This window comes from Eurosta solidaginis, chromosome 3 (assembly GCF_040869045.1).
Source record: "Eurosta solidaginis isolate ZX-2024a chromosome 3, ASM4086904v1, whole genome shotgun sequence".
NCBI classification, from domain to species: Eukaryota; Metazoa; Arthropoda; class Insecta; order Diptera; family Tephritidae; genus Eurosta; species Eurosta solidaginis.
Window position 1 is genome coordinate 13268899 of NC_090321.1, and position 13136 is coordinate 13282034.

The 13136-nt window shown below is 36.5% G+C and overlaps 1 protein-coding gene and 1 pseudogene across 1 annotated transcript; both read right to left on the bottom strand.

Annotated features, from left to right (window-relative positions):
• Positions 1–1815: 1815 nt before the first annotated feature.
• On the bottom strand, positions 1816–4477 carry Elp4 (Elongator complex protein 4). Its single transcript, XM_067777338.1, has 5 exons — positions 3826–4477; positions 3725–3760; positions 2694–3640; positions 2387–2621; positions 1816–2322 (listed from the first exon to the last, which is right to left on the bottom strand). The coding sequence occupies exons 1-5, from the start codon at positions 3938–3940 to the stop codon at positions 2237–2239; spliced, it is 1419 nt and encodes a 472-aa protein (XP_067633439.1). The 5' UTR covers positions 3941–4477; the 3' UTR covers positions 1816–2236.
• A 5066-nt stretch (positions 4478–9543) lies between these two features.
• LOC137245844 (zinc finger MYM-type protein 5-like) lies at positions 9544–10874 on the bottom strand (annotated as a pseudogene).
• Positions 10875–13136: the final 2262 nt, after the last annotated feature.

Below are 13136 nucleotides of genomic sequence, written 5' to 3' on the forward strand. Positions count from 1 at the left end.
GGAGTGTAGATTTACTATCAAATTTTCTGCTCACTGACCTTATTATTTTACTTCCTTATCTCTCTTATCCCTCACTAATGTCTATATGTACGTCTTGTGTTTCTGTTCATCTTTAGGGAAGATGGCTGTACCCATTTCTTTGTCTTCAATGACATACCTTCTACTGCTTCATTCATATTTTAAGTATCTCGGCAAACCTTAAGTGGCCTAGAGCTCGGTTTATTTTTTGCCCGTTTGGCATTTTTCTATTTAGTAAGAAAACTGAGCTTCTTGTTGAGGGCTTTGTTGTTGTTGTTGTAGCGATAAGGTTGGTCCCCGAAGGCTTTGGGGAGTGTTATCGATGTGATGGTCCTTTGCCGGATACAGATCCGGTACGCTCCGTTACCACAGCACCATTAAGGTGCTAGCCCGACCATCTCGGGAACGATTTATGTGGCCACATTAAACCTTCAGGTCATCCACTCCCTCCCCAGCCCCAAGCTCCATAAGCTTAGGGTCGCCAGAGCCTCGTCTGTTAGTGAAACGGGATTCGCCGCGGATAGGTGAGGTTGACAATTGGGTTTAGAGAAGCTATATATTTCGCTGGCAACCTGAAGGGTTGCGCTACACAGCTCCTTGAATCTGGTATTCTAGTCGCCTCTTGCGACAGGCATACCTACCGCGGGTATATTCTGACCCCTAACCCGCTGGGGAAATGTACTTCAGTTCTGTAGATTTCTAAATATCTGCGTCTATTTAGAAGATGATCGCCATTCGAATAGGAACTCTTGAAGGCTGGGTTAACTTGGAAATTTCCAAATTAACACTGGGGGAAGATGAATATTTAACAAATAATTTTAGAACTAGAACTAGTTCTGCTTGGAACATTCAAACATGAATTTTAAGCTATACGCACGATTTCTGGTGACTTTAATATTTTTAACGTGAAAACTTAATCCACTAACTAAAGCGCTTTATTAAAAATCGAATTTTTGCCTTGTGTTTTTTGCTAGCAACAAAAGCTTTTCGCCCCACTGTAAGTCATAGACAACTTTTGTCGAATTTCAGTTGTTGTATAAATGCTTAGACCCACATTTGCAATTCTGTTACTTATTTCGGGTCAAACGATACAAATTTGTTAGTTGTTTATTTAAGCACTCCAAGCGAAAGAAGCACTGCTACAACGACAACAAGGTTTGGTCAGAATGCACTTTTCTGTAGCGGGTGTAATTATCTTGAAGCACACACCCACTTGTATATTTGTATGTATGTACATACCCAAGAAGCACTTTTTATGCATAAATGTACGAGGATTAGGGAATTTTTTAAGTGCTCTACAATTTTGTTTATCAATTAAAAATATTTCAAGCTATTTTTGTTTACCTTTATGAGTTCATTTTCATTTAAGATAAGAATTTATTGTTGTTCCCGTTTAACGCTGCGTGAAACAGTTTCTTCTAAGTGTGTTATACATATGTATGTAAGCACGTAGTCTACTTTTTTTTAATGATAAAATCTGCTGTTGGAGAGCGAAGCAAAAATGAATTCAATTGGAATTTTTCTTATCACTTCTTTGGAGAGTCGGGTAATGACCTGCAATTGTAATAAATACACTGAAAGAACTATAGCCTTTCTGTTGTTGGATAGACTTCAGTAACGATTTTCATCAGGAGTTCAAAAGGTTCCAAAATAGAACAGCTTTATTGATAGGAGTACTATATCCTACCACATTCAAGTATAGACACCTGAACAGCACCCCACTAAAGCAAATAGTACACTTGTCAACCAGAAAAATTCGCACTGACTTTCTGCAACAAGTAAAAATAAGAAAGTACTTTTTTTTATAAAATTATTATTTTTTTCATTACTTAAATGTATTTGTTACAATTTCCATCTTTATCTTATATTAACGGCGCAGCTTTTCTTTAACTACGTACATATACTAGATTTTATTTGCATTTTTTAATCGAATTTATATATTTTTTTAATTTCCTATCTGCTCATATGAATGAAGGATTGATCGAAAGTAGTTAAAAACACAAAAGATGTGAGGAAAAGATATCTTATTCATATAGATTCCCGTTATAGCGAAGAATCGATGTGTGCAAAGAACAACTTTAAACAAATTGCTAAGGTTCAAAACAGTAGTGAGCGTACTGCAGCAACTGTAGATAGATAACAGTAATTTTAATTGGTGCACCAACACATCTTTGAGCCACAATAAGTGATCTCATGAAGCAACAATTGGTGTTAGCACTCAAAAATCCATCGATGCAACACTCGGCGTTGTGGCTCCACTACAACTAAGGGTTGGCTTACTTTCCGTCTCAGTTTCTTTCAATTCTGCCAAAATATCAAAATAAAAAAGTTATCTAAATGTTTCAAGTAATCTAGTGTTATAAAATACCTGGGGGTAAATGAAGCTTTTCGATTACAAACTTCTTTCGCCGCAATTTGAATGCCAAATCGGAAGTCTCCGGTACGTATGCGGTTAGAGTATTAACTGCTGTTATTTTGTGCAAGTGTAAAAGACCGTTGTAGTCTTTGAAGACAGGATTTGTTTCTCGTTCTGAGCCAGCAAATGATTCTAATTCAATTGCATAGTCTACCAGATTACGAATTTTCGGCACAAGCGTCTCATCCTATGGAGATTAAGAGTTTATGATAAGGTTAGCATTTATTTATTAACATTTTACATATTTTGTTTTACTTACAAGTTTGGCGATCAAATGCATTGGCATGGAAATGAAGCAAACCGAAACGGAGTTGCGCACTATGCCTCTAAGAATGGTAAGAAATTTAAGAATATGTTTGGAAAAATCTTCATCGTACCATAGCGGTGACCCCAGTGATGTTATGCAAATGCGACATAGGCTGCGATATACCAAGGCGCCTGGTGTAAATTTTTCTTCTCTAGCAAAAGATTGTACTAGTTTCAGGAGACGTTGATATTTTGGATTATTAAAAATTTTGTGTACATTGTAGTTTTGTTTGCGGGTTGATGATTTCTTGCTGCTATCTAAGTTTGAGGTTGTGGACGTTTGTTGAGAACTTAATTCAGTACTTTTTGAGTTCTTAGTCGCTGCACTCATGTTGGTTGGACTGGATAATATTTCAGCAGCTACTGCTTCTATGCGTTCTTGTTCAATATCGCCTTCTTTACAGCTGGTATTGCTGCCACTGCTGCTGCTCGTTGTATTTTGATCAGTATCATATTTTTGGGCGTTAGGCTCAGCGCCGAACAAAACATTTTCATCATCTCCTAATGCAACATAATCCTCGTATTCATTTTCATCTGAGCTTATAAATGTTTTTCCATTCCATAGCAATGTATCAACAAAATCCAATAAATTTTTATCCATTTGCTCCATTAAATTGAAGTGGTGCCCTATTTTACTAGGGGTTTGCTCAGTGTTTACAGGTGGCAGATCATTGTAGCGCCAAGCGATACGTAGGCCATTCTTAGGTGCTTCTTCAATTTCTTGTTCGATGGTTTTCTCCTTTTCCACCTCATCATCATTGAGTGGTTTTGGCAGTTTGCGCATTATTTCCTTCGGATCATCATCCAAACTCGCCAGCAAAATAGATTGCCCCGAAACGACACCTTCAGCGACAAAGTACTTGGCCAAAACCTTGGAATATGTCACATATTTGTCTTCTTCTAAAATAATTTAAAAAACATATTACAAATATATTTAGTTACTAGCAAAAAAAATTGATTTGTTACATAAATATAGCCACTCACCAACTAAACATATCGAGCCCACAGGCAAACCACCACCTAATTGAAAAAGAAAAAACAAGTTCAAAACTCACAATTGAAGAAGTTATATTTGCAATACTTACCAACTATAACATCAAGCGATGGATTGCCACTGGAGGTTATTACTTGTCCGGTTTGTGGACTGGTGCGCGTGCCCGGTACAGGCTTATGCACGTGTCGCTTTCGAAAGCTGGACATTCTACGCCAAGTATATTCCGACTCTGTTCTCCTAATCTTGAAATCAAGTTTCGGCAATAGAAAAGTGGAAAACTCTTTAGCACCTGCAAATACGTCGACAGCCAATTACGCAAAACCACCTTTTGGCCTCCCTTTTCTCGGTTGCACACAATGCACAACACTGCCGTCCTTGCCTTTTCCTCTTTCCACAAACTGATCAAATTTATTTTTCTTTTGCTGTCGCTAAAGGTTGGTAGGTGGGTGTGTGTTAGATTTGTTGTTTTCTGAAACGAAAATTTCCACTAATTTCAATGCGCCTCGGGGGATGCTTCCTGGCGTATCCAACTTGCTGGTGTGTATAGAAAGTCTTGCGACTGCAATAGCAGGTGCTAATTTATTTCCGCTTATCCCAAATAGAAATACCGTTTTTAACTTTTTCCACGTTGATTTCCCCACTGCTTTTGTTGCTATTATTTTTCACTTTTGCTTAGCTTCGAGCTGCGCCTTTTTTTGGTGTTTTTTGCAGCACAGCAAAGAAGTGTCAAATGTTTTTTGCGGGCGGTTGAGTCAAATGTCAAAAAATGTGCAATGATGCCACTTCATTTCGTTGCTTTTGTGGGCTCACAATAGAGCTAGTTGGCATTCACAATAGTTCATATAAGCGATGGTAATAGTGCAGTTTACGGTACCCACCCAAATTTGGGCCAACATTTTCGAGTGAGGTATCAAAAGACGCGTATTCACGTCTAGATCAAGAATCCGAAAGCGGAAGTTAACTTTACCCGTTCAAAAGATATTAACGAAAAACCGAAAAAAGACCCGCGGGTCCCTCCGAAACCGGAGGTGGGATCCATAGTATTTTTGCGCAGAACACCTTTCTGCGTTGGCGGCCTTCGGCCGCGCTTATAAAAAATAACCGTGGGCTACGCCATGCCAAGTCCGGGTGTGTGGTATAACCGTGGCTACCGCCACGGCGATGTACAATTTTTTTTGTGGGTATAAACAGAACAATTGTTAACAACCAAATATCTCCGGACAGAGATACAATTTTTCTTTTCCGCCTTCAGATTATTGTTCTCGAGATTAATGCGCTATTATACGTCAATTACACGGTTCAAGTATCCTTGTGCCAATTACGAATTTGCACAAGGATTTGCCCGGTGTATGCACTGGTTGCGCTATTTGCGCAGAGAACTGCGCTAAATCAAAACGATTTTGATATTTACGCATGTCTGCAAATATTGCACATGCTTTTTTATTCGTGTGTGGTGAATCTTACACAGTTTACCTGTGGTTCCTGATAATATAACATCAGTAATTGTTGCTTAAAAATGTTAACATCGAAGGCGTAAGGACCATCTCTGGCTTGTAACTGGAATTCACACAAATTCAATAATACATACAATTTTTTTATACAATCAGAAGACATGTTTCATTTGTTGCGCTAGTTGAAATATGAATATTGCGCAGTGCTGCAATGAGTTGAGCTGGTCTTGCAACTAAAATATATATGTATACTATAAATACAATGGAAAATAAACGCTTTTGGTGCGAGTTTTTCGACTTATACTGTAAATTACCAGCACTATGGAAAATAAATAGTGTTTGTTTATATAATTAGTGCCTCTTTTATACAATTAAAACACATGTTTCATTTGTTGCGCTACATTAAAAATGAATATTGCGCAGTGTTTTTGAGCCATGTGTGTCAAAATTTTCATTTGCACAAATTCCGTCGTTTTATATTTGCGCATGGCTTTTGTGTCATGTATGGGCCGTATTACCTAAGCGATTTAACAGGTGATCCAAGATGTTTACTATCGTGCACTTTTGGGAAATTATGTAATGGTTTCGTCAGAATAGATTTTATCTTGTTCATGAGCAAGTTGAGTTATCAACCCTAAGAAGACGGCTAGCTTTCCCTTTACCTGGGCTCCAACCGTTACATACGATCACGGATCGGCAACCATACGAAAGAAAGTTACGTGATACGTCAAACGTATAAACAAAATGGGATTATAACATACGATAGCAAACGGAACGTAATTTTTTTTCAATTCACAATAAATTTTACGGTACACATTAGTTTGGATTGTATTTTTAGCTCACAATAGATTTTGAACTGTCAAATTGGTTGCCAAAAATATAAAAAAAAAGTAAATAACTGCGGTGGAACCAATTTTATTGCTTTGTTTGAGCTCCAGTAATAGCGAAGGCGATGAAAAGATAGTCCCAAGCCGGTTAAGAGAGTATAGCAACCATTGGGACTTATGGAACAAAGCATAAGCATATTATTTATGTATTATTTCTTTGTAACAAAAAATTATTGCATTTTCTTGAAGAGATTTCGCTTAACTTAAAAGGCTTTTAGTTACTTTCTGGAGAAGTTAAATTTGAAGCAAGTCGATACCAAAGCGGGTGTCTCGCCATGAATTCCGCCAATATTTCCTTTTGGCTTGGATTTAGCGTGTTTGAATTCGACCTTTGCTAATATGTAATAAGAGTTTGAAATTTATTATATTTTGTTTTTATTCAAACATTTTAAGAATTTTCTTACATTTTTAATGAAATTTGTGTGTATACGGTCGCCAGTTTGTGTTCGAATGAAAGTGGAACGTAACGTGTACGTTCAATCACTCGTCTCGTATGTTGCGATCCAAAATTACGATCGAAGTAGTACGTTTACGTATGTCATAATCCGAACATCATGTTTTTACGTGACGAGTTATACGATCACGGGTATTAAGATTTGGCCCCAGGAAAGGGTAATTCTATACGACAGCATTACACTGCTAATACACGCCAAAAAATACCGAGAGAGCTGTCAAAAGATGCGTACTGACCTCGACAACAGTTATCCGAAGGCGGAAAATAAAAATTTTAGCTCGTTTCAAAAATTTTAACGAAAAACGAAAAATGATGCCGGAGTGTTTCGAAACTGCGGGTGGGATCCATAGAATTTTTGCGCAGAACATCATTCTGCATTGGCGGCCTTTGGCCGCGCTTATAAAAATTACCCTTGGTAGGTCCAAGACCGCTTTGGGGACCAATACTATACCCGCGCAAAACACTTATGTTCACAATTTTTTTGTGGGTACCCCAAAATCATCAAAATTACAACAACCACTTAAAAATTTTCAATTTCTTTTGCAAATATCTCTTGACAGACCCTACATCTTTATTTTCAGCCTCAGGATTATTGTTGTCGAGGTCAATAGACGTCTTTTGACACCTCTCTCGATATTTTTGGACCGCATATTAGCAGTGTCATGCTGTCGTATAGAATTACCCAGGAAAGTACCCTGAACGGTATGAGGTAAATAGTAATGGATGGAGCGCGAGAAATCACCATACAAACATGCCCAACGGCGGCGATTGAGGTGCTGCTCCAGATATCGGCGCTACACATTGTCACTGGGAAGGCAACCAGGCGTACGCTGGAATACATTGCTAAGGAGTGCCCTAGCAGAAGCAAAGTGATACAGCATCGGAATATAGGAATAATAAAAGAATAATCCCACCTTCACAGCGATGACACCAGGAAGCAGATTAGGTTTGAACACGTTTTACTATAGGGCTGGGGAACAAAATCACGTGGAGAATTCTTAAACTAGAAGTGCTCCACCGGAAGCACTCTCACATGGTACACCGATGGCTTAAGGGCAATATCGTCAGTTAAAACTAGATCACTAACAGTCATTGAGTAGGTGGAGAGTTTAAATCGTTTAGGAGCTGATAACAACAATCATCATGACGACAGCGTCGCATAAACTAAGGAAAGAATGCAGACAGGAGGAGACACTCCTCAGAGTACGACATTTATTTATTTATTTTATTGGAGTTCCGGAGGATATAACTCAAAGGGATATAATACCCGTGTTTTTTTTACACGTATATATATATATATATGTACGTCTACGTTTGCGCGTAAACAACACGCTTATCATCACTTAGATAATGCTTAGGAGACCCATCTAGCGGCAACTAGCTACCAAAGAATATTGAGTAAAAACTAGGGGTGGGACTATCCGAATAAAAATTATCCGAATAATAAACTCTTTTATCCGCCAGGTATTCGTAATCCGAATAATATTTATTCAGATTTTTTATTCGTTTATTCGGATAGTACTATCCGGATAGTGCGCACTATACGGATACTTCGAATAGTAAAATAAAAGACATTGCGTTTATGTTACGCTCATCGCTTGTGCAGATGAGCATGCACATATATTTATACGTACATATATTTATGTGTGTATAGATGCATATATGCAAATATTTTTGTTTGTTTTGGGTTGTTTGTTAATATTCATTTATTTAGTTATATATATTTACGTAACCAAAGTTGTGTTTGAGGCTTAAGCTAGAAATAGTTATCGGGGTCGTTTACAACTGTACTGATCATAGAACTTCGTTTATTAGTAAACAGGTGTGGAAATGGTAATAATGTAGGAATTTTTGTTTCCCATATACATACATATATACATACATATGTGTGTATGTAAGTTGTATGGAAAATTTTTGTTTTGATATCTTTTGGTTTATATAAACATCTAATTGGTCACCATTAAAAAAATAAGTTTACATGTCATTGTCAAAATTGTTTGCGAAGTCTGATGGATCAAAAGTTTTTTAAGGTCAATGTTAACTTAATGAAAACTTTGGAAAAAAATTTCCTAAAATAAAGTTTAAAGCAATCCATTTTAAACGTAACAAAATTCTAGTGGAATTAGTGACGTGTTTCAAAAACGGCTGTCTGTCTGTTTTTGCCGCTCCTTAAAATTTTGATTGTCTTTGAACGCGTTAAACGCTGTAATATAAATACCCAAATGTGCATATAAGCATATCCTAACATATGTACATGTTGTATTCTTGCAGATTCCTTTGAATCTAATTTAAATAACTTTTGATCCATCAGACTTCGCAAAAAGTGTTGACAATGACATGTAAACTTATTTTTTTAATGGTGACCAATTAGATGTTTATACAAACCAAAAGATATCAAAACAAAAATGTTCCATACAACTTACATACATACATATGTATATAGTGCGCACTATCCGGATAGTACTATCCGGATAGTACTATCCGAATAAACGAATAAAAAATCCGAATAAATATTATTCGGATTATTTGAAACGAATAAATTTATTCGTTTATTCGAATAACGTTTATTCGGATATAATTCGAAAATAATCCCACCACTAGTAAAAACATGATAATACCCCGTTCGGTGCAGCACCAACAAAAAACATCACCACACCCAATTTTTTCCCCAATTGGCGCGCTAAACGGGGTTTTGGTGAAAACTATCTAAAAATCAGAAGTCTGTTGTGTCGCGTGATATGGGGTGGTAGGTTATGTCATCTGTTTCCGAAATAAGGTGAAATTAACAATGTTGAATTCCGTTCATAGCTCCCTCTAGCCGTAAATAGCGAACTCAAGTTTGCAGTGGTGAAGATAAGTTGTAGTAATGGAAGCAAAGATTACTTTAGAAAATCGTTTTAAAAATGTAATGCCTTGCTCAAAAGCAGTGGCTTAGCTACCTTGGGTAGCACACGGTGCGGAAGTTGGTAGTGTCACCCCATCGAAAGTAAAAAGCAATAAATTGTATATGATAAAGGTCATGCATCATTGAAGAAATAACAAAACACAATATTAACTAAGACAGAAAAGGAATTGTTTACAATTGCTTTGACAGCTGTTAACTCAGCAATTACTTCATCGAAATTTATATTTTGTATTGCCTCGTGTTCGATGGCTAATATACCAAGACTGCTAAGCCGCGATTGGGTAATTATTGCCCGCAAATAGTTTTTTATTAATATTAATTTACTGAAACTTCTCTCACACGAAGCTGCGGACACGCAAACCGTCATGAACGATTCATAAGATGAGGAAGAGATTCTGTAAAATCCCATTCTTATTCTTGATAGAACGTTAATAAATTCATTCTGTATATCTAGTGACAAATATGATCATTTTGAAGTTTTATCTTCCCCCAATTTCATCATGTGTTCTTTCAACACTACATCATACTTTGACAATAGTTTTACTAATTCCAAAAATTGCCTTTATTTTTAGAGTCTTGTCCTTCATCATGTCCACGAAACGCCAAGTTTTGTTTAGCCAGAAATAAAGTTATATCCAGAAATCTTGTCAAAAGATGCTTCCACTTCTGCTTTTCTATATCCATCCATTGCAAAGCTGCATCATCTATTGTTTTATTCAATTTTAGTCTCATTCCTAAAGTTTTCTATTTCTCGAGATTTTCTAGATGTTCATTTGAACATTCGTGGTCAGCTACTTTCAGATTTAATTTCCACCACTTTTGAAATCCAGTTGTAAATGTTCCCGCATTGGTATTATTGGCCACAGCGAATAAACGACAGCAGAAACAGTACAGGTTATTAGAGCTGATGGAATAAACTATCCATGACCGTACGATTTTTTCACCATTAGCCATACTTTTATAAAACCAATCTTTTGAGAGATCACGAGCGTCACCTTTTATTTTGGTTCCATGTCTAGAAACAGTAGCAAATGGTCCTTCTTTGTTTTGGAAATATTCGCTTCCATTTTTTATTATTTCAATGCGAACATTGTAAGGAACAGGAATACCCCATTCTGACACATCACTTAATTGAGGAAATTGTTCATTGGTAGCAATAATAGTACTGCTACTATTATTTTCATCATCTTCTTCGTTTGTGTTAATTAATTCTATACTGTCAATGTTGCTTCCTGAAGATGAGCTGATATTATCTAAATAATCTCTTGCATTTGTATCAAGGTGAAAATCAATTTCTTTTGATGAACTTGGGCTGCCATCAGTTTTTGTAACATACTTAAAAATCGATCCAGACGTACTTTTAGCTACATCCAATCTAGCATGTTTGGCTTTCCTTTGCTGAAATCCACTTTTTCTTTTGGATATATGCACTCCCCGGGGCATTTTTCACTTGATGTTTATTTCTTACACTAAAACAAAAAGCCAGTTGTTATGGTCTATTATGTGAGAGTATTTTCTCATAAACTAGTTAAGAAATATGAAATTCAATTATAAAATTACATATCTTGCCTGTAATATATTCAACGTCAGAATCTTTTGCGGGAATGCCCGAATTATACATAGAGCTGAGCTAGTGCTAGTTGGGGAATCCTAGAAAAAGAAATTTTTGTGCTAGCGATTTTTTTTGTTTGTACATTGTTCTTAAAGTAGAGATACCTACGGGGTGGGTGTCACCACAAAAAAGGTGACACCTGGTGCGGACAGGCCGGTCGCCCCCTTTGCTACGCCACTGCTCCAAAGTTCCAGAAAGTTTACGCTTTTAGGACAAAATTCGTATTTTTGGGATGGATAAATTTTAAAAGCCATGTTCCTCTAAAATGGGATAGCAAGTCGGGTTTAAAATGAAAATAACAGTATACATTACTATTTCGAATGTTTATGAAATTCGTAGAAGTCAATTCAAGTATGGGAGTGTGTATGTCTCAAGATATAAAAACTAAAAAAACACGTTTGCAGTTGAAATAAAAATCGAGTCACATAAAGGATTTTTACACTAAGGATCATTAATATTTTATGATCAGCAAAAACAACAGAAAACAAATAAGGAAGGCTAAGTTCGGGTGTAACCGAACATTACATACTCAGCTGAGAGCTTTGGAGACAAAATAAGGGAAAATCTCCATGTAGGAAAATGAACCTAGGGTAACCCTAGAATGTGTTTGTACGACATGGGTATCAAAAGGAAGGTATTAAAGAGTATTTTAAAAGGAAGTGGGCCATAGTTCTATAGGTGGACGCCATTTCGGGATATCGCCATAAAGGTGGACCATGGGTGACTCTAGAATGTGTTTGTACGATATGGGTATCAAATGAGAGGTATTAATGAGGGGTTTAGTTGTATATGTGAAGGCGTTTTCGAGATATTGACTAAAATTTGGACCAGGGTGACCCAGAACATCATCTGTCGGGTATCGCTAATTTATTTGTATATGTAATACCACGAACAGTATTCCTGCCATGATTCCAAAGGCTTTTGATTTCGCCCTGCAAAACTTTTTCATTTTCTTCTACTTAATATGTTAGGTGTCACACCCATTTTACAAACTTTTTTCTAAAGTTATATTTTGCGTCAATAAACCAATCCAATTACCATGTTTCATGCCTTTTTCGTATTTGGTATAGAATTATTGCATTTTTTTAATTTTTCGAAATTTTCGATATCGAAAAAGTGGGCGTGGTCATAGTCTGATTTCGGACATTTTTTATACCAAGGTAAAATGAGTTCAGATAAGTACGTGAACTAAGTTTAGTAAAGATATATCGATTTTTGCTCAAGTTATGGTGTTAACGGCCGAGCGGAAGGACAGACGGTCGACTCTGTATAAAATCTGGGCGTGGCTTCAACCGATTTCGCCCATTTTCACGGAAAAACAGTTATCGTCATAGAATCTATGCCCCTAACAACTTTCACAAGGATTGGCAAATGTTTGTTCGACTTATGTCATTAAAAGTATTCTAGACAAATTAAACGAAAAAGGGCGGAGCCACGCCCATTTTGAAATTTTCTTTCATTTTTGTATTTTGTTGCATCATATCATTACTGGAGTTGAATGTTGACATAATTTACTTATATACTGTAAAGATATTAAATTTTTTGTTAAAATTTGACTTTAAAAAAATTTTTGTTTTTTAAGTGGGCGTGTTCGTCATCCGATTTTGTAAATTTTTACTTAACACATATAGTAATAGGAGCAACGTTCCTGCGAAATATCATCATGACAAAACTTTTAAATTACCTTCTTTTAAAAGTGGGCGTTGCCACACCCATTGTCCAAAATTTTACTAATTTTCTATTTTGCGTCATGAGGTGAATCCACCTACCAAATTTCATCGCTTTATCCATCTTTGGTAATGAATTATCTCACTTTTTCGGTTTTTCGAAATTTTCGATATCGAAAAAGTGGGCGTGCTTATAGTCCGATATCGTTCATTTTAAATAGCGATCTGAGATGAGTGCTCAGGAATCTACATACCAAATTTCATCAAGATACCTCAAAAATTTACTCAATTCATCGTGTTAACGGACGGACGGACATGGCTCAATCAAATTTTTTTTCGATCCTGATTATTTTGATATATGGAAGTCTATATCTATCTCGATTCCTTTATACCCGTACAACCAACCGTTATCCAATCAAAGTTAAT